Genomic DNA, 27,398 nt, shown 5'->3' on the forward strand with positions numbered 1-27,398 from the left:
GGGTTCCCCAACCAGGGCAGAGTGTGCGTTTCCTGCCTTTTTAAAAACACACAAAGTGAAAAGCCACCATATAAACCCAACTTCCCTGTAGGATTTAGTCTGGGGAAAAAAAAAAAGAATTAGCCTCTTAGAGATGAGAAAAAATGCAGTGATAGGAAAGAAACATTTTTTATGGGGTTTCCGCTTTTTTGGAAAGCACGTCACTGATTTCTAGAAGCATTTCTTGAATCAAACCTCCGAAAACAAAGGGAAAAAAAGCAGGCTTGGGGCGTGCACGTATACTCACCTGCGCCTCTGGGGGGCCCCCTTCATCTCTAATCAGCAGCAGATAGCTCTGTCCATCAACGACAATCTCTTTCTTGAACCTGCCACCTGCCACACACACAAAACATCTCGTTACGCAAGAACAACAAAAAGTGAGGAGGGCAGACAGACGTGGGCTTCGCTTGTGGAAAAATACACCCTAGGCTGTCACCCTGGAGGCAACTGGGTATTTAGGATGTTGCCAGCAAATGCTGAATTTTAACAGAGCCGAACTCAGATTTAAATGTTTGTCTTTAGGAACCCGTGTGCGTTTCCAGTTGGAAGGCACAGCCTCCTTCGCAACGCCAGACACTTGTGGCCAAGAAGTGTGGACTTTTCTTGTGGGCTTTCTATGTAAATTCAGGAATTCTCACTCACTGGGAAACAGAGAACATCAAAATTGTCATTCTCTTGTTGGGTTCACAAAACTGAAACAAATTTTTCATGCTTAACAGGTGCCTGATCTGCAACCTCTTGGTAAATTACAGGGCCGAGAACCTGTATTCTCCTCAAGAGAAACCCAGTTCTTGAAAGGGAGACATAGAACATCATGAGAATGGTGTTTCCAGAGTCACAGGCCACAATTAGGGGAGGGACGCTTCACTACTACACACGGGTTAGACAGAAACTACTGGATGGGACCTCCGCACAGGTGGAGACAGCAGAGCAGCGGCTGACAGGAGGCGTTAGAGACCACGCGGGGTTAGCGAGAGACCACCGGGACCCTGCAGGAACAGAGGTGACCACGAGGAGGGGGTGCGGGCATGAGGGGCCCGGTGCTACCCTGGACGTCCCGGCCCCCGATGCTCTCATCAGGAGGGGATGGTACAAGGTGGCTGCAGTGCCCAGCCCGGCCCGCTAGGTCAGCCCTGCTCCTGCTCGGCAGCGGGAAGGATTCCACCCTGGCTCCTCTGCCTTCTCCAACGACAGACACCCCCCTCCAGATCCTGGGCTCTGAGACCATGCTAGGGAACCCTCATGGGGATTCGGAACTCTTGTTTTAGAGAGGGAAGGCCCCCATCGGTTCCCTGCTCTCGTCTTCCGCTCCTCGGTGCAGATGCCATCCAGAAACCCTGTCTAAACCCCAAATCGCTGGACCCGGAGGACAACGCTGCCAGAGCCCAGAGGCTGCCTGCCAGCTCCTCTGCCGCCCAGAGCGACGTCTGATTCCCTCCCGTGCGACGGGAACCTTCCTTCCTAGAATCCTGGGTCTGAACCACGTCAGTGCCCAAGAAGCTAAAAATCGGAGTCCCCATCCCAGCCTGAAAGTGTCCGAGGCCCTCCAGACGGGCAGCTACCCTCTGAGGCCACAGAGGGCTGACTAGGGCGCTGGCCCGTTCCCGCGAGCTCCTGCCATGTGCTCACACTCAACCCCTATGCCACCATCACAGGCAGCCGCATTTGTTAACGCAAATAAATCTGCTGTTCAGTCCACTCAATAACACAACAATGAAGAAGACCTTTTGATGTTAAAGCAGATAAACTCTCGTTTTGCTGGTCCCCCCAATCACTGAAACAAGAAAGTAGGGCCCACTGGAAATGGTCAGGCTGCGGTCCGTTAGCAGGGGACACATCCAGGCCAGTCAGGACACTGGGTCCAGACAGGGTGAGCCCCAGCTGCACAAGAGTCCCAAAGACTCAGGGTCCCTGAATCGAGAGTCCTCACAGGCAACAAAGAAACGCTTTTCTAGCAGAGCTGTTGTCATCATGAAACAAGCTGGGAAACATCTGACACAGGTGGACATCCCCACGTACGTGACGGTGCTGCAGACGGTCGCCCCCAGACCCCGATACTGGCCCAGCTCTGCCTGAACCCTGGCTCTGCCACGCCACACGCAACTGTGTAGCCTCGCCCCACCTCGCCCCACCTCAGTGTCCCCAGATGCAAAGGGGATGGCGTCCTAGCAGGTGAGGAGTAACAAGTTGACACAAAGCACCCTGAACAGTACCCGGCCCAGTCTTATTCGAAATTTCTGCCAAGGTTCTTTTAATCCGCTTTAATAAAAGTCGTATTTAACATTGAATAAGCCTGCCCACGACAGAAAAGTCTGCAACAGTGATAGCAGTATTATTTCCCTTTAAAAAAACTTTTTAAAAAGAGATGTTGGAAACCTGTTGTATCTTGGTGACATGAATTGAATTTGACCCTTTTAAGAAAAGTAACATTTAAGGCTGGGCGCGGTGGCTCACACCTGTAATCCCAACACTGGGAGGCCGAGGCAGGTGGATTACCTGAGGTCAGGAGTTCGAGACCAGCCTGACCAACATGGTGAAACCCTGTCTCTACCAAAAATACAAAAAAAAATTAGACCATCCTGACCAACATGGTGAAACCCTGTCTCTACTACAAATACACAAAAATTAGCCAGGTGTCGTGGTGGGGGCCTGTAATCCCAGCTACTCGGGAGGCTGAGACAGGAGAATTGCTTGAACCTGGGAGGTGGAGGTTGCAGGGAGCCGAGATCGCGCCACTGCACTCCAGCCTGGGTGACAGAGCAAGACTGTCTCAAAAAAAAGAAAGAAAAATAACATTTGAAAAGGAAATCTGTTATTCTTTATCTAGAGAAAAATCTTCTCCTTCATACCCTGTTCTGTGCATGGCCCCAGGCACCAGCCCACCAGGTTCAAATCCCTGCCAAGCCCTCCCTGGCTGAGTGGCCTCCAGCAAGTAACTCAACTGCTCGATGTCTCAGTTTCCTCACCTGTGAAATAGGGGTTAAACAGAGCCTTCCTTAGTGAGTTAATGCATGAAAAGCTCTTAGAACCCTGCTTGGGACAGAGAGGAGCTCAGCGAACAGGGATCCTCATCATCCCTGCCCCACTTATCTCACCCCCAAGTCTTTTTAATCTCCCTCTGCTCTCCTTCCCTACCCCTCGAATTCATTGAAATCATCTACACTTCTTTGCTAGCTTTCTGCACAAGTTTCCTGCCTGCCCGCGCCCACTCCCGCCTGGGTCCCTCCTTCCCCTAACATATATCACAGTCAGACGGACCTCACCGCCACACCGTCCCGACCCTGTGTCCTGAGCCCCACGTGTGTTCCTCTGTGCCCTCCGGACACTGAGTGCCCTACAGGGCCCCAGCTCCAGCTCTGCCCTCTGACAGTTGCCCCAGTACCCTCCCTGCTTGATGAACCCTAGGGTTCAACTTTGATGAGGCTTCATCTTGTTGGAGCACGCTGGCCCCAGGTCCCATTCCTCAATCACTAGGACCGTGTCACCTCCAGAGCAAGAAGGGAGGAGCGGAGCCTGTCCCAGGGGCCCTGCAACGCCAGTGTCCCTCGCTGCCTACCTCTCTGGGAGTGGGAACTTGGGGAATGTCACCACCCAGGAGGAGTGGAGCCTGTCCCAGAGGCCCTGCAACGCCAGTGTCCCTCGCTGCCTACCTCTCTGGGAGTGGGAACTTGGGGAATGTCACCACCCAGGAGGAGTGGAGCCTGTCCCAGAGGCCCTGCAACGCCAGTGTCCCTCACTGCCTACCTCTCTGGGAGTGGGAACTTGGGGAATGTCACCACCCAGCTCTCGTGAAATGACCGTGACACCTTGGCAGATGACCCTCCCTGTTGCATGTCAGGTGAGCACGCACAGGACGGATTTCACATCCATCCTCTCCTTTGCTTCCTCTAACATGTTTCTGCAGAGTCATGTTCACAAGTGAAGCTTCCAGGTGGCTGAATCACAATATTCAAGTTACGAAAGGTTCCCTAGGAGGGCACTGAGCCTTCTCATTTCTGCTCTCCTGAAGTCTCTGGCTTTGTGACCTCAAGCAAAGGACTCCAGGCCCAACTTTCATTGTCTCTAAAAGGAGCAGTGATTCCTTCTCTCATCAGCAAGGTCTCCTTGAATCCTAAAGTCAGTTTACATTCCCCCCACAGATACAGAGTATAATTAACAGTTCATTTCAGCATTTTACAATTTCAAACACTAGATACTGGTAATTGATTTGCATGATTTTTTTTCGTATTACACTTTAATCAGAAAGCAAAAATTAAATACTGCTAAGTATTTGCCATGAACCCAAAGGCGAATAAGAAGATAAAATTTAGCCAGGTGCTCCAGCAGCCAGGTTGTAAGAAAGGTAGAATGTCTTTACTGGGGAAATTTTCAAAAGGTCCTGCAGGGCACTACTGATGGGAGCAGGCTCAGCTCAGTAGGACCACTGGGCCTTGAGAAGTCTGGGCTGGCAGGTAGGTAACACTTGAAAATTCATTTTCTACACTTGAACCACTTTAACCACAGAAGGAGAGCATTAGGATGACAGCATGGTTGGCAACAAGCTGGTATTCCGCAGGCACCACCACTTGCATCATTGGAAATTCAACCCCACCATTTCAGCAGATCTCATCCCAGTCATTTGATTTTTCATTGTTGTTGTGTTGTGTTTTGTTTTGTTTTTTGAGACACAGTCTCACTCTGTTGCCTAGGCTGGAGTGCGGTGGCACGGACATGGCTCACTGCAGCCTCGAATGCCTAGGCTCAAGAGATCCTCCCACCTCAGCCTCCCTGAATAGCTGGGACCACGGACATGTGCCGCCACACCTGGATAGATGAGATGGAGCCTCATTATGTTGCCTAGGCTGGTCTTGAACTCCTGGGCTCAAGCAGTCCACCTGCCTCAGCCTCCCAAAGGGAGATCTTTTTTCCACCAAAATTCCAGAGGATATCATCAAATTTTACATCCAGTTCCAAGCTGAATGTAGCTTTTGAAATGCCTATTTTGTCCCCATTTCCACGTATTTTCCTGGAGGTCTGTTTTGCCCACCTGTATCCTCCCAGCACCTGATGTACAGCTTGGCCCATGGCCCATGTGACAGATCTGCCATGAGTGATGTGCAACCTTCTCTGCTGCCAATTATGATGACGTAACATTAAGTGACATCAGCATAACTTCATTCTCAAAAATGGTTTTCAGTCTCCCCAAACCTGACGTCCCTGTCAGACACGCATCTGGCCCAGGCCCACCTGTGAACAGGTGCTAGGCGAGCTCCGCAGGCAGGGACCAGCGCCCACCCTGGAACCATAGCATCTCCCAACGGCGGGCACCCCCAGGCTGAGGAACCAGACAGATTGGCCACAGTTGCCTGACCCTAAGGTGGAACCAGGTCGCTGGGCAGCTGTGACAGCATCTCAGTGAGAGCGGAAAACAGAGTTCCAGTCTCACTGAAATCTGTGCTTCCCCAGGACACAAGGTAAACAGCATCACGTGGCATCCCCAGCCTAGAGCAGAGGGAGGTGAGAACAGAACCGGCATCCCTTCCGGGCTTGGCTTTCTGCACTGAGTTTAAAGCAGAATGGAGTGCTCTCACCTTGTCTGAGCTACTTGGGGATACAGCGGTACCATCTTCTTGTCTAAACTCAACTTCAAGTGCAATGTGCAATGTATTATGTTTCTGGTTCACCCCAAGGCAAGTGTTCAGGGTTCCCAGAACATGTGGAAACTGCGCTGGGTGCCTTAGTTTGCCCTTGAGCTTGTATTCGTAAGCGAGTCAAGGTCTCAATTTCTCCCTAAATCCCACACTGCAGAGAGAAAAGTATACGGAAGGTGGAACTGAGTTATTTCCACCAAGATGTTGAAGTGGATGCGTTCACCGTGAATGAACAGCACACCAGGAAGAAAAGGATACAGCTACACTCCTTTGTTTTTTAAATACCTTTTTCTAAGTCCTCATAGCCTTTCATGATTACTGTTCTGAATCCTGTCTCACAATGTGAGAGCCAGTTTTAAATGTGGGGTGCTGGGGGAAGTAAAACAACTGGGTTCCTTCAAGTTTCCGCATTCATGGGAAGTGGAGCTACAGGGGAACCTCTTCAACACAAGTGCAGTCTACACAGAGACAAGTCGGAGAGGGAGATCATCTATGCTGTCATTTCTGCTTTAAGAAAAAAAAAGAATAGAAAACTGAATTTTCCCATTCCAAAAAAAAAGGGCTCTTCAGGAGTCAACACTGCAACAGATGTTTGGCATTTCTGTCATTTTGGCTAACTGAACTGAAAGCTATCAACGTATCATTAACAGTCCTCCAAGCGACAGCTATGGCAACGACAGTGTGCCTTCCAACACCGTCATCTACAAAGCACTTGCTTTCCCACATCATCTCAGTTAGCCCTCACCCCGTCTTATGATGCAAACATCACTGGCAACACCCAAATTCACTCAAGAGGAAAAGGAGTTCAGACACAGAGCAAGAGCTCCACGGCCAGCACGCGGCAGGACCAAGACTCAAATCCAGACGCTCTGACTGCTTCTTACCCTCCTCTCTTCCATGTGAACTTCTGCTAAGACAAGCCCTACAGAAACAAAGCCGGCAGCCTCCGTGTTTGCTGCGTGTTGCAGCGCCCACAGGGCCAACATCAAACGGGCAGAGAGGTGGGACTTTCTTATCCTTACTCCACTCACACTCGGGAAGGGTGGCCTCGTCTTTAGCTCCAATAATCATCACTGTGCTTAGAAAACTAAAAAGACAGACACCTGTCTGTAACTTTCATTTTTTACTGTTGATTTTTATCTTTTTAAAGGGTTTTTAATTTTCATTATTCTCTTTTTTTTTTCATGCCTGAGCTAAGGATGAAAATGACTCTTGACTTCAAAGCTCCATGTGTAGAGCCCACTGTTTCCCTTTGCCATCAGAGAGGGGAGGGACCTCATGGCAGTGTCTGATCAAGATGCAGTGGAGCCACCCCGGTTCTTTCAGCAGATGCAAGCTGGTCACGCCTCGTCAACCACCCAGTGCTGTGGGGTTCAGACTGGAAGGGAGAAAGGCCGGAGGAGCATGGCTGGTAGGTCCCGGGTCCCTTCTGGCCACGCATTTGGGATTCTCTCCCAGGAAAACATTTTCAAAATTCATCTACAATATTCTCTGTTACTGAGTGCCATGATGACATCGGGAGAAAATCTGCAAACTGTATTATTCCTTAATTATTTTTAACTAGTGGGATGAGATGGATAAAAGGACAATCAGCCCTCGTTTTTCCCTAGGAGAATATTTAAAATTTCAATCATGAATGCGCCAGAAATTTGTAAAAAATTAATTTGGCTCATTTAACTTTGATAAAAATACTGAAGTCAGTCGCTAATGTTGGGGTTTTGGAAAAGTTTTGTATTGTGACATTTAAAAGGAATTTTGGACCACATATTATTTATACACTGGGAAAAAGGTTTTATTGGTAACATCTTTGTTTACAATATTTAGCCAAATCAGATTTCATTTCCTCTCCCAACTTTTTTAAATCTACATTGTAAAATACAAAGTAACTACTACACAAAGGTACCAGCAGTGAGTGAGGACCCTGCACGTGGTGACTGCTGACTATTTCAGTGGGTGAAACACTCCTGGGTTCTGCCCCGCAGTGAAGTGAGCACTTAACACACAATTCCCTTGGGCAGGCCACGGTCTCTCATGGTTTCATTTAACCCAGATCTAAGTAAGGTACAAAAAGAACACAGAAAAAGAAAAAAGCCAAACTCCAGGTTAAGATGGCAGATTAGAACTTCACTATAAATGAATTTTCTTTCCTTCTTTCCTAATAAAACAAGGGAGAAACATTAAAGCCAGAAGGAAGGAACTTCACCATCCAACAGGAAAAGGGGCACAGCTTTACATAATAAACCTCAAAAAATGCAGGCTCTAAGGAACAAAAAGGAAGATTTGAGCTGGGCAGAGCCTCCTCATCTCTCCTACAACCTGAGCCAACACCACCCCATCACTTCACCCCAAAGTGTGCAGGGAACAAACGGAAGGGGCAGCTGTGGCCTCATCCTTTTGGTCTCCTGACTGAGGAATGGAAATAACAAAGCCTTGGAAGTGAACGGCCCGGCAAAGGCTCTCTGGAGGTGAAGAAGACGCCCGCGTTGCCTGGTGAGCGGGAGAAGTGACCCACGCAGGGGGGCACCTCAAGGGGAACAATGATATATTCCTCCCACCCCCCCAGGACGGGTGAAGAGAACCTGGAAGAGGACGTGGTAAATTCCCAGGAAAAGCAGAACCCTGGTCCCTAATGAAGGGCAGACTCCTTCAATGGGAGGCAGCTCCCTCCGACTAGAGGGATGGCAGGCCATGGATGCTCAGTAAATTCTGGGATCTCTGGGAGAACGGCATCCAGTCTCAGGTCCCGCAGCGGGGGCAGGGAGACCCGACAGATGCCCCCAACACCCCTGCAGCTGGCTGGGGGAGGTGGCTGAGGTCCGGCAAATGGGAATGTGGGTAGAATGGTCCGGCCCATCCCATCCAGGACACTCAGGATGGGAGCATCTCCTCTTCCTCACTTTCTCCCACCACAGGAAGCAGGGCGGTCAGGGGCTCCCAACAGCCTAGATCTGACTCAGAATGAGGGTGGTCAGCGTCAGTCTCAGGGAAAGACAATGTCTGGGAAGACAGGTCCAAGCCAAGAAGGCTGAAGAGCAGGGCTGGAGACATTATGCAAAGGCTCCCCAGCAGGGAGAACGGGAAGGTGGGAGAGGCTTGGGGAGAGGAAGAAGGGAAGGGAACAGAAGAGAAAGCAACGATGGAGAAGAAAACAAAGCTCAAAAAGCAGAAGGAAATCCCTTACAACCGCTTCCCACTCCAATGTGACTTAAGAAAGAACAGCCATTCCATGAGACGAGAAACTCCAGGATGAGAATTTGAAACAACATGAGATAAAACGGAAACGTCCAGATCTGAGGATCAAAATGGCATTTGGGGAACTGATGAATAAAATTAGAAAAAGTAAGGAGACAAGGCTGAAAGCTGAGTTTCTGACACAGAGGAATGGCTTGAAACAGACACAGTCAATGAGATTAAAAAGACAGAGGTAGAGTGTTTAAGAGACAAGTTCATTGACAAATGGACCTAAACAAAAGGATAAATGGTATCTCTGACAACACATCCGCAACAAAAGAACTCAAAGACTATTCGAAGATAAAAGACAAAGGAATGTTCCTGAGACGCAGAAAGATCTGAATCTGCAGATCAAAAGTGCATGCGATACACCAGGAAAATGTGACACAGATTCACAACTTTCAAGATGAGAAAACCGAGGTCTGGGGAAAAACGGCACACACTGGCCGAGGGGGGGTTTCTTATTGGCTGCAACACCTCAGAGCAGCAGGGTTTCAAAGTGAGTTCCAAGGAGCACTTTTCCAAGGAGGAATCAGTGAGTTCAAAACTGGCTACATGGTCGGGCGCGGTGGCTCACACCTGTAATCCCAGGACTTTAGGACGCCTACGTGGGAGAAGCGCTTGAGCTCAGGAATTTAAAACCAGCCCTGGCAACATAATGAGACCGTCTCTATAAAAAAATTAAAATTTAGCTGGGCCATGGTGGCACAGGCCTGTAGTCCCAGCTACTAAGGAGGCTGAGGCAGGAGGATCGCTTGAGCCTGGGAATTTGAAGTTGCAGTGAGCCATGACTGCCCCACTGCACTCCAGCCTGGGCAACAGAGTGAGACCCTGTCTCCGAAATAAAAAGAATTAAAGAAAAAAAAAAAGGCTGCTTTACATATATATATACATGTATAATATGCATATATATGCTTTACATATATATATATACACACACATATATACACACATATATATACACACACATACACACACACACACACATCTGTTTTTTAAACTGTATCACAGTAACAACAAACCTGCACTCAAGTGTGCTACCAAATAAAAGTGAGACCAAGAACAAGGAACATGTGGCCGTGATGGGTAAACTCCTATGCAAAACAGAGCCCACCTGCTGTGGCTTAGGCTGGAAGGCTGCAGCTTCACACTGGCCTTTCAACAACCTTGGCCCGCATTTGTTTGCACCTGAAAATTATGCAGACAAGCACACAGCTATGGGAAGCATCCACCTTCTCATGAGTGACACGTCAGGTAAGCAGTAAGGACTGTTAACCAGCTGACTCTTCAAAGTATGTCATGGTGGGTTTAATGTTTACCATGACTTAGAAGGCTTCTATCTGACAACTTCTAAGGAGTGAGAACAGTTGCTTTTACTGACCCAACTTGGAATTTTTGAAGACCCGCTACTCCTATTTAAGACTCTGGATCTATTTAATTGAAGAGCACTTGAAATTACAAGTAGGTTGATATGTTAAAGAAAGGGTTGGGGAAGTCCTCCTGAACCCCTTCAGCACATCCCTGAATGCACACAAGCAGGAGGATGGCTTGAACACAGGAAGTGGAGTTTGTGATGAGCCGAGATCACACCACTGCACTCCAGCCTGGGTGACAGCCAGACTCCGTCTCCCCGCCAAAAAAAAAAAAAAAAAAAAAAAAAAAAAGGAGAAGACTGACTTACCCGAGTAGCTCAGGTATTACTGATACAAAGTAAACAAAAACAAACTTAATTGGATGAAAAACCAGATATAAAACTGAAACCTGGAGACCCGAAGGTCTTATTTTGTGTCCATGAAAATAACTTCATTGCTGTCTTCAACAAATGTACAAATATACAAACTTCAACTAGTAATAGTTAAAATATTTTTGAAAAAATATATTGCTGCTCAAAAAGAAGCTGAAAAACTAGTGTTTGAGAAAAGTTTCCTGCCCAATAGTTAAAATTTAATTTCCTTACATCTTGACTTCCAAGAGCTTTGAGAAAAACAAAACTTAGCAGCTTAACACATAAAACCTATTAAGAGCTCTCTCTTCCAAGTAACACATTTTAAAAACTAAAATAAAAACAGGCCAGGCGTGGTGGCTGACACCTGTAATCCCAGCACTTTGGGAGGCCGAGGTGGGTGGATCACCTAAGGTCAGGAGTTCGAGACCAGCCTGGCCAACATGACAAAAGCCTGTCTCTACTAAAAACACAAAAATTATCTGGGCATGGTGGCAGGCGCCTGTAATCTCAGCTACTCGGGAGGCTGAGGCAGGAGAACCTGGGAGGTGGAGGTTGCAGTGAGCTGAGATTGCACCACTGCACTCCAGCCTGGGCAACTCAGTGAGACTCTGTCTCACCAACAAACAAATAAACAAACAAACTAAAATGGAAACAAAAAGTCTGGCGAGGTCACGTAGGCTGGTTCACATGGACCAATTTCCATCATCAGTATCCAATGACATCCAACTGTCAGCAGAAGCAACTTCATTAGATTTGATTAGTTTTTTCCCCCTAAAAAAACACTATCCTTAGAAAAGCAGACAGAAGACTAAAAATAAAAAAAAAAAAGTAAAAAAGACCTAAAACTACTGCAAAATAGCATTATCTCAACAAAGCATTCTCTAATAGCTGCAGAATCTCAGATACAGTCACCTGCCCTGTAACAACACTTCAGTCAACTACAGAGCACATAAACGACAGTGGTCCTATGAGATTACATTAACATATTTTTACTGTACCTTGTCTATGTTTAGATTACACACAAACACTTACCATTGAGTTACAATTGCCTACAATATTCAGTACAGTCACATGCTGTCCAGGTTGTAGCCTAGGAGCAACAGGCCCTCCCACGTAGTCTGGGTGTGTAGTAGGCTACACCATGCAGGTGTCAGCACACTCTATGATGTTTGCACAACAGCGAAATCGCCTAACACACGTCTCAGAATAAATCCTCATCACTAAGTGACACATGACTGTACTGCAAAGAATAAAACATGCCCTGCAACATCATAAAACCTTAAAAGGGCAAGCATGCCATAAAGCCCACGGCATGTTTTTCCTGTGAAGTTCTAAAGACTTCACTTTGAGATAACGGCCTGAAAACAAGAGGAAGGCCTTCCGGAAAGAGAAGTCGGCCTGCAAATGACCGCTCACCTCCTTGGGCTGCCAGCTCAGGCCTATCACCAGCCATGGGGTCCTGCCTGTGCCTGGCCTCAGAACTTTCTGCACACTCGGAACTTTCTGCAAATCCACTGTTGGAAGGAAGACCCCAGACTCCTGAAGAGCTCACATACTCCCAAAGAGCTTCACAGAACTCACACTTCTTTCAATAGCTCAGCAGCTGCTCTGGGGTCTCACCCAGCCCAATGTGTGGGCTCAGTTCCAGTCCACTGGGCGAGGAGAAGTCCTTCTGAACCCCTTCAGCACATCTGCTGACCGTGAAATGACTGGCGGCCCTCTGGGCAGCAATGGAGGGGAATGGGCTCTGAGCCACCCTCCAAGAACCCACCTCAGGCCCATACCTCTAGGCTGTGTGACCCTGAATAGCTTTTGTGGCCTCCGGTGCCTCTGTTTCCCTATGTATAAACGAGCTAATCCATGTTGGCTGTCTGTCAGCTTCCTGAAACGTTACAAGTGGCTCATAAAAATTAACGAATGACTGCTACATTACGATGACGACTACACCATTTCCAAATGGAAACTCACACATGAAGGGAGAGTTCTGAAACGCCAATTCAATGAACAGAAGCAGCAAAACTGCAACAACCAGAACATGAGAGATGCCTGTCTCCTGTTCAATCCCCATAGGAAATCCAGGCCTCTTCCTAATACGCAGTCATAATTCCATGCTTTCTGGAAGATCCAGGATATGTCTCTTCCCTTACATCAAAATAGCCTATAAAATAGTATGTCTTGGACAAGTGCTTCTCAAATGGCTCTAGGGAAAAGATTCTATAAATCTCCAGTAAAGGAGTCCATGTTTATCCAAGTGTGTGGCATGTTCCTAAAGTCAGACCAGAGCTTCCAGGTAAGCAAGTGATAAAATGACAAAGGGGAATGCAACTGCTGTACACTCAGCCAATGATACAACCTGGTTCCTGTTAGTGTGAGCTCCTTTTCTCCAACTATACCACAAGGGCCTGTGCCTGTTTCTCCATCACCACCCTACACAGGTCAAGAACATCTTGGTCATCTCAACCACCACCAAACAAACAGCCAACCCCATTACATGTCAGACACAGCCTTGATGCCAGGAATAGGGTGAACAAGACAAGGTCTCTGCCCTGATGGAGTTTTTTGTCCAGAGCAGCAGCAGAAGGAAAATGACTCACATAAGACAAGGAGAGCCGGGCTGGGGGCGGGGGTTGGGGGAGAGCTGCAGGCAGGCTCAGCCTGCACCTCTCGGAGAAAACGGTTGGGGGCTGCTTTTCAATCACCATTCTGAAGAAAAAAACAGTCACACAATGATGGGCCCCACCCAATAAAACCTAATTTATAACCAAATAAGTAAACTACTGACTGAAAATCTTCCGATACCCACCAACGCAGTGGTGCTTGAATATTTCAGCATCTCCCGCTGTCTCTGAAATAGCCTGCATGGTCAACTAAACATATTTAGTAATACATGTTTGGTTCTTGGGAGGAAAATGATTTTTAATATTTTGTACATTTATTTTAAGCATAAAAAAGGTAAATAGGCACGGCAGCTCACACCTGTAATACCAGCACTTTGGGAGGCCAAGTCAAAAAGATCACTTGAGCCCAGGTGTTCGAAGTACAGTGAGCTATGATGGCACCACAGCACTCCAGCCCAGGTGACAGAGTGAGACCTTGTCTCGTTTTTTTTTTTAAAAAAAAAAAAAAAGGTAAACGAAAGAGTATTGCAGAACTGGAGAAAGTGCCTAACTCCTCATCTGGGGTATTTAAATAAGGCTTTCTCACCAAGTAACAGCACCATGATCTGAGATGGATGCACAATGGCATTAGAATCTAACACAATGGTGTCAGAATCCAGAGAGGGCAGAAGCGAGTGGGACAGCAGAGTGCCAAGCGGGGGCCCCTCGGCAGTTACTCAGCTGCCTACACAGGCACACAGGCTCCTCGTCCCTCAGACCCTATTTCTCTACACTAGTGCTTCCTATGTGAACATAACTTTAGATTAAAAAATAATCGGCTTTACATGAACTCTCTTTTTCAATATGCAATTCAGGAAGTGAGTATGTAAAAGTACGGGCTTATGAGCTGTTTGTCCACATATAATTCTCTGAATGTAAATAAGGTGCTTGTTTCAAGAAACTAAGAAAGGGTGGTTGCTATTCAATAAGCCTGCATGGAGAAACCAAGAAATCCTATGCGATTTGACTATTCTACGCCGTTTTTCCATACTGTAGGGTAGGGGGCTGGCGAACTGCCTGTGTAAAAGGCCAGAAAGTAAATATTTTAGGCCTTGCATGTTGTATCCTTCTTTGTTTTTATGTTTACGACCCTTTAAAAAAACTAAAGACCTCTGTTCTCAGGCAGTAGCAACGCAGACGAGGTGACAGGTCGCTGCTGTAGTCTCATCGTTGGTATTTCTTTTGTTGACAGATGCACTTTACTCTTCTAACTGCCATTCTCCTTTTTCTCTGGGGACTCTGAAAAACGCACTTGTAATTCTTACAATCCTGTGGTGACACTGTAATGGCTTTAATGGAAGGAGGCCAGCAGGTTGTCTCCAGGCCTCTGTCCCCATCCTAGCTAGGATTTTGGTCCCCAAGAATACCCAAGGGGACCAACGCTCTGAGCTGGAAAGCACCAAGACCCGGTCCAGCCTCTCATCCACAGGTGGCAGAGGTGAGACCGCTGTGAGACCGCCCCTACAGCATCCTCGTAGGGGAGGGGGTCACTGGCTCTCAGGCTGAGCTGACCCTGCAAGGCCCAGTGGTTCTTCCAGGAACCTCCTGCCTCTGGAACATCTTGGAACGAGCTGCATCTGCCACTGAGGCACTGCCAGGCTCCTGGGGCTCCCAGCCGAGATGCTGCCCAAGTTAAAGTGGGTGCCAGGTCACATGGTTCTAGACGGTCCAAACACAACTGGGAACCAGTTTTCTTAGGCCCAATAAGCAGATGCAGCTCCTGAAGGGGCACATGCCCTACTTAGCGCAGGGGGCTTCATGGTGATGGGTTCCAGCAGCTCATCTCATTAGTGTCAAGGTCCAGAGGTGGCCTGGGGATTCCCCTATCTGTCCTCTTAAGTCCCCCTCCAAAGCCAGTGCTCCTGCTAATAGCCTGGCTGGAGCCCCAGAGCCCTGGAGCCCAGCTGCTCTGACTCTATCATGCCTGCCCGGCCAACCCCACTTCTCCTCTCTCCGTCCCTGGGACATGGAAGATCCACACAGCAGCTGGCCTTGTCCCCTGCCAGATGATGTGGCCACATCACGCCTGGGTTTTGACCATTCCTCCACACCCCCTGCTCTTGTCCAGGCTCCAAACCTCCCTTCTTCATCCAACCTAAACCTATTCCCTTCTTCTTAGTGTCTAGAGGGCGACGGTGCAGGCTGGCTACCTCTTCTCCCCGCCCCACTCTTGCTCCACCAGGCACGCTTTCATTTCAACGTATTTGGCCTTCAAAGAGCAAGTGCTGATTTTTTCCTTCTTGCTTGTGGTGGTGTTTTTTAAAAAAATATACAACATTAAGAAATGGAGCTCAGAAAATAAATGCTGGTGACATGGGCTGCCCTCATACAACAAGAACAGACCACCACCAGCTTTCGGACCCAGGGCAGGCACCAGCAGCTGTCATACTAGCACTCCTCCTGCACCCAGACCCTGCCTCAGAATCCTCCTGAACACTGTGCGTTCCAGAAGCCACCAAGCATGGATAAAGGACTACACTGTGAGTTGAATCAGGTTTCCATTTCCGGTCTGGGTCAATCGTTAATGAATTTATTAGGTTAAGCCATTGGAACCATATGAAACTGTCATCTTTTACAGATTATTGGCAGCTGTATATAGCCTAATTTACATTGATTTAAGAGCGCGCGCGCACACACACACACACACACACACACACACACACACACAGTCTGGCCCAGTCCTTTTCAGATCTCACAGCCAGCCAGTAGCGCATGAAACGGAGTGGAGAGCTTTGGGGGCACTTTCACTACATCTCAGATTCTCCTGATGTAATTCTTTCTGGCACTCGACCTAATTTGCTGTTGGGAGTTTCTTTCAACTTCTACTTCCCTCGTCTCCATCGTCCTGGCCCTTGGAGTTTGCCATGGGCAGAGAAGTGGCACTTAGTGTCCAGGCCCCCACTGGGCAGGCACGATCTTACGGGACGCAGCATTTTCTATGGGGAGCTGCGAGAGGCAATCCCAGCTCTAACCGGTGATGAGTGAAGCGTGTGCTCCACACATTCAATTTCATTCCTGGCCTCCTCTGAAGTGTCAATCTCTCCATCCTGACCCACAGCCAGGCCCCCAAACTAGACATGCTGCACCCCCACCCTGTCTTTTCTCTGCACTTTGTCTTTTTCAGTATGCTACCTTCCACAGGAAACCATTCAACCCTGACTGCTGGACTGCTACGCCTAAGAAAGGCTGTATTATGATCAATATGGGTACCTCCTGAGAAACTGATCGCTCCCCTTTCCTGACACTGATAAAACAGGTTGGGGGAGAAGCGGAGAGGAGTGGTGGTGAGCTAATGCGGTTGATGATGGAGGAAGGATGTAAAAACATTATTTTGTGAGCTGCCATTTTTAAGATCCAAACAATGTGTAACATTCCAAAGACTCAGCTTTCAGCATTGGAGATTAAGAAGCAAAAACTTGCCTGAAAACGTCAGAGGTCCACAGCCCACGTGAGATTGTAAAAGTCACAGGGAGACATTTACCAGAGGTAGCTTTGGGGTAAATTCAAACATACCCCAGGCGCTTCTCCTTTAGCACCCAAGTTCAAACCGTGCAAGCTGGGTATAACTTGATCTGTGAATTAGGAAAGAGAACTGCATTGCACGACACCACCCCCCACAGCCCCACCCTGGCTAAAATGTTTAAAAGGGACAAACCCTGAAGACACAGGGTTGGGACCTGCCTCCCCGCCTTTTCTGGGGTCCACCTTCTGCCCAGCCCTAGTCTTTCATACTCCTGCTCAAGCCACTCAGCTCAATTAGGCTGACCTCATCTCCCCACCCCAAGGGATAGAACAATCAAAACATCCCCTCCAACCCCTGTGATACTGATTGTTTTAGGGAAAAGCACGTGACTCAAACAAGGCCACATGGAACTGACTTACAGTCTTTTGCTGGAGCTATTGACAAAAATCCTCACCTTTCCCTCCTCACCACATCTGAGCACTAAGGACCATGAAACCACCATGAAGGGCTTGCTACCAAGTGGGGAGACCTTGCTGGGCACGATGCCCAACACAGGCAAGAAATGGGGGAGAGGGTTCCTCAAGAACTTCAGCGCATCACGAGATTAGGGTCTTTCTAAAACTCAATCCATCCCCTTGGCAGCTCCAGGGATGTAAGTTAAGAAGTTAATAATTCACCACTGGCCCATCCCCTCCCTGCCTTTCTGTTTTAGCTAATCTAAGTTGGTCAACTATCTCATGCACCCAAAAGAGCACAGACTAACACCGTGGGCATGGCCCCAGGACTTCCAGACCAGAGCAGGCGGTTCCTGGCCAGGGGCAGACTGGTCTGCTGTCATCTGGTTTCCTGGACCTGGAGCTGGGCTTCCAGAGAGAGGGCGTGATCAAGGCCAAAGACATGGGCAGACGGGAGGGGCAGTGAACACAGGTGAAAGTGTGTGATGGTGGTTCTGCTGGGATAGATCCAAGGGCTCTGTTAATCCGCAATAAACAGGTAAATGCACCCACAGCCTCAGAACACCTTTGGGGTAAAATTTCTCTAGGAAAAATGATTTGTAATTACATACGTGAAACTGTCTAGGCTCTAGTCTCCTTTTTCCTCTTAAAGAAAACATCTGATGCCGTGAGGTTTCTTAGGAAAGCAACAGTTGTGTCAACAGCATGTGCTGTGCTGTTTCTGGGCTCTGTGAGTGAAGGGACACACATGAGCCTCTGTGCGCTGTCCTCAGGAGACAGTGACTCCCGACAGAAGCCAGCGGGCTTGTCCTCTTCAGGGCGCTCCCAGACCGGGTGTAAGTCCCAGCCCTGAATCACAGTTACTTATTCAGAAAGGTCTTTTCTCTGGAATGCAGGCTCCAACGCAGGCCCAGTATGGCTTTCCGTAAGCCCTGGATTTCTTGTCAAATTAATTATAACAATATGGGACAATACATTCTGAGTTCCATACAGCCAACTCAAAAACACACTTTGTCCTGCCAATTTCGTCAATGCCAAAAACATGACAATCTCCTTGTTCTGATTTTACAGCTTTTTTTCTTGCTCAAAATGAAACAGAACATGCTTCCCTTTTATTATTTTTTCGAACATCTAGTAATAATGTTAGCATCCTCTACCTATTTTTAGATGATATCACCTGATCCTCACTGATGGCTTCCATGCCAGGGGTCAAGTTAGGGACTGTCACACACAGAGGAAGACAAGAACAAAGCAGAATGGTATTTCCATGGTGAGTGATCAGGTTAATTCCGAAAATCATCAGTGAAGATGGCTGAACTGACTTCTGCTTTATCTATTAAACCAACATAGCAGCAGGCTCACAATCTCAACATTTACAGATAATCTTCATTAAAAAATTATCATGTGTTTATAATCACTTGGTTGCAACTAACGGTCAAATTCAGGTTGAAAAATCTAAATGGCTAGATTTTACGACTAGTCAAATGTTACTGGAGTATTACAGGGTTTTTTTTTCCACTGGAACATTAAACAGCACCCAAGAAACAGCTTTAGAAATAAACTCTAACATCTGGGATGCAGTGGTAGCTGACAACTTTTTTTTTTAAGTTATTTGACTTGGAAAGAGTTTTTGGAGCTGACAGCTTAAACACACTTCATGTGTCCCAGAAAATAAGACTGGGTGTTTACCACATGTTTTGTTTCTAAGAAACTAAGTAAACATTCGTTAAAACATATTTAAGATACACGTGCTCCTGAGAACACATTTACTACCCCGATGACAGGAAACAATTCTAGGCAGTCCTGGAGGAGGGTGGCAAGGCTGACCCCGGGAACAAAGACTCACAGGTGGCTGTACAGCCAGCTGGCCCTGGAGGCCAGAAGCCAGTGGCCAGTAGAACTCTCATCCAGCACGCCGCGTCAGCAACTAGGAATAAGCAACAGAAACCAAACACACAGTGGAAAACCCCAGAACCCTTCAGCCTCAGTGCAACACAGCCTGACCCCCGACATGCTGGAAACGAGACGTCCTTTCTCCAGGAGGTGAAGCGGCTCATTCCTTCCTACAGAACCTCCAAGCCTTTAGTAAACTCTGATGTGAACCAAATAAACCAGACAGACAAGCGAAAGGCTTCTCTTGGAGAGATGTAAGAAATGAGATGAGTCTGGTGTACTTTCCTGCTTCCCAGGCACAAGGCAAAAGTATGTTTGAGAATTTCCTATGACTTATGCTCAAAAATTCGACTTTCCTGAGTTAGGGAACTGTCGAGCTTAATCTCACCCACTGTTTCTCACTGGTCCTTACCTGGGTAGTTGTAATTGCTTGTAGCACCTGGTATTTTCTCTTAAAGCTTTTCCTCATGAGCACTGGATGTTCAGGTTTCCTGTCTCCCTTATCTGTTTTGGACTCTTCCTTACATAGTAAGGGAAACCACCCTCCCTCCCCAGGTACCTTTTCCATCTGGGAGGGCACTGGCTTCCCCTGCCCTACGCTGGCAGGCTCCTGAGTGAAAGAGCTGCCTTGAGCTCCTTGACCATACTCTTCCAGCTACCTCGGCTATCATATTCTATCGGCAAAATGAACGAGGGAGGCTAATCTCCCAGTGACCAATGTATTCCGTCTTTGGGACAGAGCATGGGGGCAGCTGCTGCCTATGTGTGGCCCACGCTGGGAAGATGGGAGAGCCTGGACATGAGGCTGGAGGGTCACCCTTCTGGGAGGCAGGTAGGGCTGGCACAGCCTTTACCAGCCATCCCCATTGCCAGGCTCCCGGCCAGGAGCTCGCTGGCTGTAGGCCTAGGCACATTCAGGGCTGCCTCAGCCTTGGAGCTAGCTTTCTGCCTAAAATTTTGAGTTGGTTAAGAATCAATCAGAAACTCCAGATTCCATCACTGAAGGAAGAAGCCCCTGCTGAATTAAGCTCATGAAGACCCGGGAATGACAGGGCCAATGCTCCCACATCATGCCTGGCTAACGCCCTTCCCTGCAAATCCCTCCGTGTGGCGGCAGCAGGCTACGACACCACTGACCCTTGCAGGCAGCCGCTGGGCCTCAGTGGCAGGCAGGCCCTGGCCCTCCTTTTGCCACTTTCACACCTGGATGTGGGTTTCTTCCAGATCTGGGATGAAAGGCGGCTCTCAGATGGCACACCTTCCTCTCGGTACTTTCATTTTGCAGCTTGGAGTTGGTCTACGAACATTCTTAAGTCTCTCTCGACCAACCAACCATAAAAGCTCCCACTCAATCCATATACAGTTTAGTCTCATCTTGGGAAGCTTGTGGGGCCACCTTTCTGCCCTCCCCAAGTGTGCCACGATCTCAATGTGGTGCTGGCTTTCAGCTTTTCTGGTCCTCAGGTCCTTCTAGCAAACTAGCTACCCTGCACAGCTCGGGAGGGCCCATGGCCCAGGGTGCCTGGGATGCCATGGGTGACACAGAGAGAGTCGTCCTGGGGAACGGGTCTCAGAGCAATGACTCAGTTCTGCAACCTGGAAAGATCTCAGGAGGACGCCACACTCTCCCCACCTGCAGGGGGTGAAGTGTCTCCGGGCAGGCCCACATTTCCTATCTAATCTCCACATAATACTGGACATCCTAGCTTTGTTTCCTTTGACTTTTTCGTTTTTGAAAGGAGAGTTAAAAGTTGGGTGGCATCATGTGGGGTCTGTGCTGGGGGAGGCAGGCGTATGCTGAATATCAAGCACATAAACACACCACAAGAGAAGTCACATCACACACCCAAAACGTCACACGATTCTAATCAGCAGCCACTAATAGGGCTCAATTGGCAAATAAGTAATTTTCATCTGATTCTCTTTATAGGAAGTGAATGGCAGCTGTGAAATTGTCCTCAGAGGTGTGAAGGTCACTGCCAGCCGATGAGTCCTTGTGAGGTTCTAGAACACCGGCAGAGCTTGCAAAAGCATCACTGGCAGAACCGTGACCACCACCAAGTGATGGGGCCAACTCCAACAGTTCTAAGGGCAGCGACCGTCTAAACCAAGCTTCTCTAATCTGCCACCCAGGACAGCTTTGAATGAGGCCCAACACAAATTCGTAAACTTTCTTAACACATGAGTTTTTAGTGTGTGTATAATTTTTTTTTTTTTTTTTTTTACGTCATTTGCTATCGTGTTAGTGTATTTTCTGTGTGGCCCAAGACAATTCTTCTTCTTTTTCAGCCCAGCAAAGCCAAAAGATTGGACACCCCTGAAGAACATCACAGGTATATAATAAAACACGCACTGCTGCGGGTTGAACTGTATCCCCTAAAAGATACGTTCAAGCCCTAACCCCTGGGACCTGTGATGTGACCTCACCTGGATAGAGGGTCTCTGCAGATGGGATGAAGTAAAGATGATGTCATGCTGGAGGAGGATGGGCCCTAAATCCAATGGCTGGTGTCCTTATAAGAAAAAGTTTGGACAGTCACACATAGCCGGGAAAATGCTGTGACGACAGAGGCAGAGACTGGAGTTAGGAGTCTATGAGCCAAGAAACAGCATGGATCCCTGACAGCCACCAGAAGCTCTCCCCTGAAGACAGGAAGGCCCTCACCACCTTACCCCTCCCAGCCATCTACATATCCCAGCCACAGGTCACGATTAGGATAAAGGATGTTCATGCACTAATTAAATCACAACAACTGCGCACAGACATGCAACAGATTCAACCTCAAAGCCTGCAGAAGGACCAACCCCGTCAACACCTTGATTTCCGACTTGTGAGAATTGTGAGAATACATTTCTGTTTTAAGCCACAGTTTGTGGTACTTTGTTACCACAGCCCTAGGACTGAGGTACACATACATATATTACACACCTAGGTGTGCACACACACGTGTGAGCACGCACACCCAATTAAGGGCTCTGTCTATACAAGAGGTTTACTCTTTGACGGCTTTCATGAAATCACAAGCTCTCTACGGAGTTACCCAGTTTCGCATTGTTAATTCGCTAATTGAAAAACAGTATTTACATCCTTCCCTCATTTGAACTGCATCTTTAAAATCATCTAAATCTGTGAGTTGGCTCTCTTCACTGTAACAATAAAATATCAACCAAAATGCATCACACAATTAAGACGGCAGATGTTACCCTCTGGGATGGAGCTAAAATGCATCTGATGTATCTGCTGAAAAGTAGGCTTGGATCTGGAGACGGCTCTGCACCAGAAATGTTTGCACCACGAGAGAGCTCTCCCCCGAAGACAGGAAGGCCCTCACCACCTCACCCCTCCCAGCAATCTACATATCCCAGCCACATGTCAGGATTAGAATATAAGGGATATTCATGCACTAATTAAATCAGAACTGCACAGACGTGGAACAGATTCAGCCTCTAAGCTGCAGAAGGAACCAACCCCGTCAACACCTTGATTTCAGACTTCTGAGAACTATGAGAATACATTTCTGTTTTAAGCCACACTGTGTGTGGTAGTTTGTTACTACAGTGCTAGGACTGAAGTACACATACATATTTACACATCTAGGTGTACACACACACATACACATAATATTAAGGAATCTGTCACAATCCAAGAGGTTTACTCTTTGACTGATTTCATGGAATCACAAGATCCCTACGGTGTTAACCACTTTTGCGTTGTTAATTCACTAATTGAGAAACAATATTTATATCTTTCCCTCATTTGAACTGCATCTTTAAAATTATCTAAGTCTTGGCTGGACGCGGTGGCTCATGCCTGTAATCCCAGCACTTTGGGAGGCCCAGGCGGGTGGATCACTTGAGGTCAGGAGTTCGAGACCAGCCTGGCCAACATGGTGAAACCCCGCCTCTACTAAAAATACAAAAATTATCTGGGTGCAGTGGGCGGTGCTTGTAATCCCAGCTACTCAGGAGGCTGAAGCAGGAGGATCACTTGAATCCTGGAGGCGGAGGTTGCAGTGAGCTGAGATCGTGCCACTGCACTCCAGTCTGGGTGACAGAGTGAGACTGTCTCAAAATAAATAAATAAATAAAATAAAATAATCTAAATCTTGTGAGTTGGCTCTCTTCACTACAAGAATAAAATATCAACCAAAATGCATCATACAACTAAAAGACAGCAGATGTCACCCTCTGGGATGGAGCTAAAATGCATCTGATGTATCTGAGGAAAAGCAGGCTTGGATCTGGAGACGGCTCTGCACCAGAAATGTTTGTACCAGACAGCTCTCCCCTGAAGACTGGAAGGCCCTCACCACCTCACCCTTCCCAGCAATCTACATATCCCAGCCACGGGTCAGGATTAGGATATAAAGGATATTCAGGCACTAATTAAATCAGAAGAACAGGGTACAGACATTAAGAAGCGCAGGGAGAATCCAAGGAACTGTCTGGACAGGCAGATACACAGCAAAATGCCTTTCATCCAAAGTAGCTGCCCAGTTGATCGCTCTAGCAGTTGTAAGAGGAAAGGGGGTCCGATGAGAAGGTAGCAGTACACCAAGAAACAGGAAGGTCACAGAGCTCACTCAAAATCCAATCCCTCAACCGGGCGTCAACCACTCCCACCATCAGCTGTGCCCTCACCTTTGTGTGGGTAACTAACCACAGGTGAGACTGGGCCATCATCAGCTTTGTCAGCCTCCAGCACTCCCCGAGGACAACACATCCCTTTGATATTCTCCACACACCCAGGCGACAACACAGTAAATTATATCCCAAACCCACAACACTCTATACCTAAAAGCTTCTCAATTAAGCAAAGCACGGGTAATTGATCAATACTAACTCAATGGACAAAAATTGAAATCACTTTCCAGGTACAGGCTCCCTGAGCATGAGAAGGAATTTCAGGATGGCAAGACCGTGGTATGAAAGAAACACGGCTTCTCATTTGTTTTCTTTCCCAAACAACAAGTATGGCTCCCTTCATTACAAGTTATATTACAACAAGTTATGGCTCCCTCCTGCCACTGTCATGAGGCACACAGTCACATGAACAGGAAGTAAAAGTCCATTCCCTGGTCTCATTAAGAGGGGCAAAGACAGTGGCCACCTGCTTGGTTCTACATGGGAAAGGTGGCTCAGCCATGAGAAGCATGAATTCAGCAGGACTAAGAGGCTTCCAGGCACAAGGAGCCATGTATTCATAATTCTTTCAGCACCCGGGGCCCTAGACGCACACCCACTGGGGTGCACCTGGGTGTCTGCTGCTGTCAGCTCCTCACACTCCCACAGAACAATCCCTGGGACCTCGAGTCAAAAGGTGAGAGGCCACATGCCCAGGGAGGGCTGCTGCAGGGCATGAGAAAAGGTCAGGGATCATGATCTTTCCCCTGACCCAGGAAGCCTTGGGCATGGGGCCCCATGGAGGGGATGAGCTACTTCTACTTTGCAGATGAAGAAAGGGATGTACTCACCCACGTTCCTACTCTTAAAAATAATGTATTTTTAAAAACCATACACAATACTATGAAATTTCAGTGTAGTAAAATGTATTACTTGAAAAATCAAAGAAGCAGGGCTGTTAGTGATCAGTTTAGGTCACCCCACAATCCTTCCTTTTGATGTACAAAACGTTCAAGAGAAATGCCTTGGTGTTAGTCAAAATGTAAGGGTCAATTATGCATTTCAAAAGACATCACAGCTGGGCCCAAATACGATGGAACACACTGTGAATGCCCAAAGGGAAAACAGCAAAAAGCCACAAAAATGACCAAACAGCCATATAGCAGAAAGGCCACCATGAGTGAGTGGTCCTTGTTCTTACTCCAGAGACCCAGGGCCTCCAGCGCTGCCCCACCAGACACCTGAACCCCAGGGCCAGAGACAGCTAGAGCAACAGCAACAAAACCAGGCCCGACTCATGTAACTTCCTGTGGCCCCAGATTGAAATCCACAGAGTGGCAGGGCCCTGAAGGTAGATTTACTTGGTAAAGGTGGTCATTTCATTTGCAGGTGAGTTAACCTCTGTATAACCTCTACAATAGCTAGCCCTTGAAAATAAGTGGAAAACCCAAAGGAAAATCTCTAGAAGATTCTCTAAAAGGTACCAGCTGGCCATGGCTAAAATTCATATTCCGACACAAAGGAGCAAATAAAAGCCATCAAAACCCAGGGACAGAGCCCTGGCAAAATGTGGCCTTTGCTCGTTTCTCCAAATCATGTCATTCTCTAGCATCTGTATGCATTTCTCCGTGGATAGGCAAGCTTTCTCTTACTGACCCCTACCTACGAGCCTTCATTATCACCTCTCATCTTCCTAAATCATCATTTCAGTATGGAAGGTCTTTTCTTGATGCATGAGGTGTTCATGACACGAGTGCAAAATTCTGCAAAACGGTGGCAGAGCCTCAAGCCACTTTTACACTTCTCCGAACGGTTCCACAGTATTCAGGACAAGAGTTAAATGCTAGGACAGGTGTTACAGGAAACAGGTGAAGCTACTTGGGACTACTGCTAAAAAGACAACTAAGGGACAAAACAGGGTGGAATGTTCAACTGAAAAAAAAAAGATAAAATGAAACAAAATAGGATGGTACACAGAACAAGGAGGGAAGGGAACGCTACAGTACAAGGTGGTGCCTTTCCTCTCTCTCCAAAACAAGACAAGCGCTGCCATGAAGAAAATGAATAGTTACCTGCATCCATATCTGCAAAGAATGGAACAGCCAGTAAGAAAAAGAAGGAACCAGAAATTCAGTGTCTCAGAGTTGGATTTAACAAGGTTACACGGAGAGAAAATGTCATTTAGAAAACTGCTTGTCAACTACACCCCTTCATTAGGGGACATGGGAGCTAAATGCTTTCCTACCATTATCATAATTTTATTTAAGGCAAAAAATAAAATATGGACATGTTAACTGAAGAAGTAAATGCCTAATGGCAAAAAAAAAAAAAAATCTTACTCTCATGCAAAATGATTATTAAATGTTTATAATATAAGGGGGGAAACATACTCAAACATATGGTGGTGGTAATCTGAACGTCTTATCCAGAAAGGCTCTTATCTATGACTAAGTAACATTACATACAAATTATGTATAAATTCAATATCCAGATCACAGAAATGTCCAGTCAATATTTAAAGGAGTAACAATGGATAAAAAGGACACTGGATTAAAAAGGACATTTGAAAGGACAGAACAATTAGATAAGAAATAAATTCAATGGTATTTCATGGTTCTACTGTACTATTCCAAATACCAAAGTGAATATAATGGGTTTGCTAAAAATACTACAGAAGAAATCACATACTTAAGGGTTTTTACTGCTTGGTATGTTTTATTGCTTTCTTGACCTGTGATACATCAAAGTCATGATTTATAATATGCTAAGGAAAATTTTTTAAAAAACTACATTCTTAAGTTTGCAACTGCCTGCCAAACAGCATACCTTCCGGAGACTCCTCCTGGACATATGTGCCCGTCAGGTACCGGTGCACCAGGGCAGACTTGCCGCTGGCCAAGTTACCCACAATTCCCTGAAACAGAAAGGGACAACCGTTAAGCATAATCAGATCACTCTATTTGGCATTTTGCAAATACAAAGAGGCTAAAATAGACAGGAGGCCTAAACACAAACATAACCAAGCACTGGCTGGATGGCCAAAAACAAGCTCGTTCAATACTTCTATTGGAGTAAAAGGGAATCCAACACTCTTAATTAACATCTCATGTTCTCATCAGCCTCAACAGCTGCAACGGCATCAGCAATGCTGGTATAAACACTGGTTTGGCATTCTTCCAGAAAACAAGCACATTGTTTACATCAGGGTTGTGTTCCTTGAGTTAGCCCACTGGCATCTACTGTGCACCCTCCAGAGACTGGGAAAATCAGCAAGTGAGGTGGCACCTGAGGGCAGAGCTGAGTGCCGTGGGGAGAGTGGCGAGGACCCAGGCATGGTAGCATCTCTAGGGGATGAGTCTAGGGTAGACTTGGGGGCAGGACAACAGGAGCAGAAAAGGGCAGTGTGGGGAGACCTGGGGGTGGGGGTGGAGGAGCGAGGCAAGGGCCGGCCACACAGGCGAGGAGGGCACACACCTGCCTCCCGGACACAGGACCCACCAAGGCATCTCCGAGAGAAAGGGGACAGTGCCGGGGCTGCTGGGAGAGACAGCAAAGGTGCTCGTTTGTGCTGGATTAGAAGGCGACCCTCAGGAGTGAGGGTGACATGAGGGCCGCTGTCCTAGCAGTAACTGGAGGCAAGGCTGACTCTCCAGGGGCTTCTTCAGAGGAAGCCTCCCTGTT

At 47.4% G+C, this 27,398-nt stretch overlaps 1 protein-coding gene across 9 annotated transcripts in view; it reads right to left on the reverse strand.

Annotated features, from left to right (window-relative positions):
- AGAP1 (ArfGAP with GTPase domain, ankyrin repeat and PH domain 1) overlaps positions 1-27,398 on the reverse strand; it is a 642,705-nt gene that overhangs the window by 394,275 nt on the left and 221,032 nt on the right. For 5 of the 9 annotated variants that reach the window (XM_032753647.2, XM_032753634.2, XM_032753636.2 and 2 more), the window contains exons 3-5: positions 26,544-26,631; positions 25,790-25,801; positions 287-372 (exon numbers count right to left, since the gene is read on the reverse strand). In XM_032753647.2, the coding sequence (XP_032609538.1) occupies positions 287-372; positions 25,790-25,801; positions 26,544-26,631 (186 nt within the window). The remainder of the gene's footprint in view (positions 1-286; positions 373-25,789; positions 25,802-26,543; positions 26,632-27,398) is intronic. The other 4 variants (XM_032753655.2, XM_032753653.2, XM_032753651.2 and 1 more) reach the window with 1 other exon arrangement.

Source organism: Hylobates moloch, unplaced genomic scaffold (genome assembly GCF_009828535.3).
Source record: "Hylobates moloch isolate HMO894 unplaced genomic scaffold, HMol_V3 SCAFFOLD_1, whole genome shotgun sequence".
Taxonomy (NCBI): Eukaryota; Metazoa; Chordata; class Mammalia; order Primates; family Hylobatidae; genus Hylobates; species Hylobates moloch.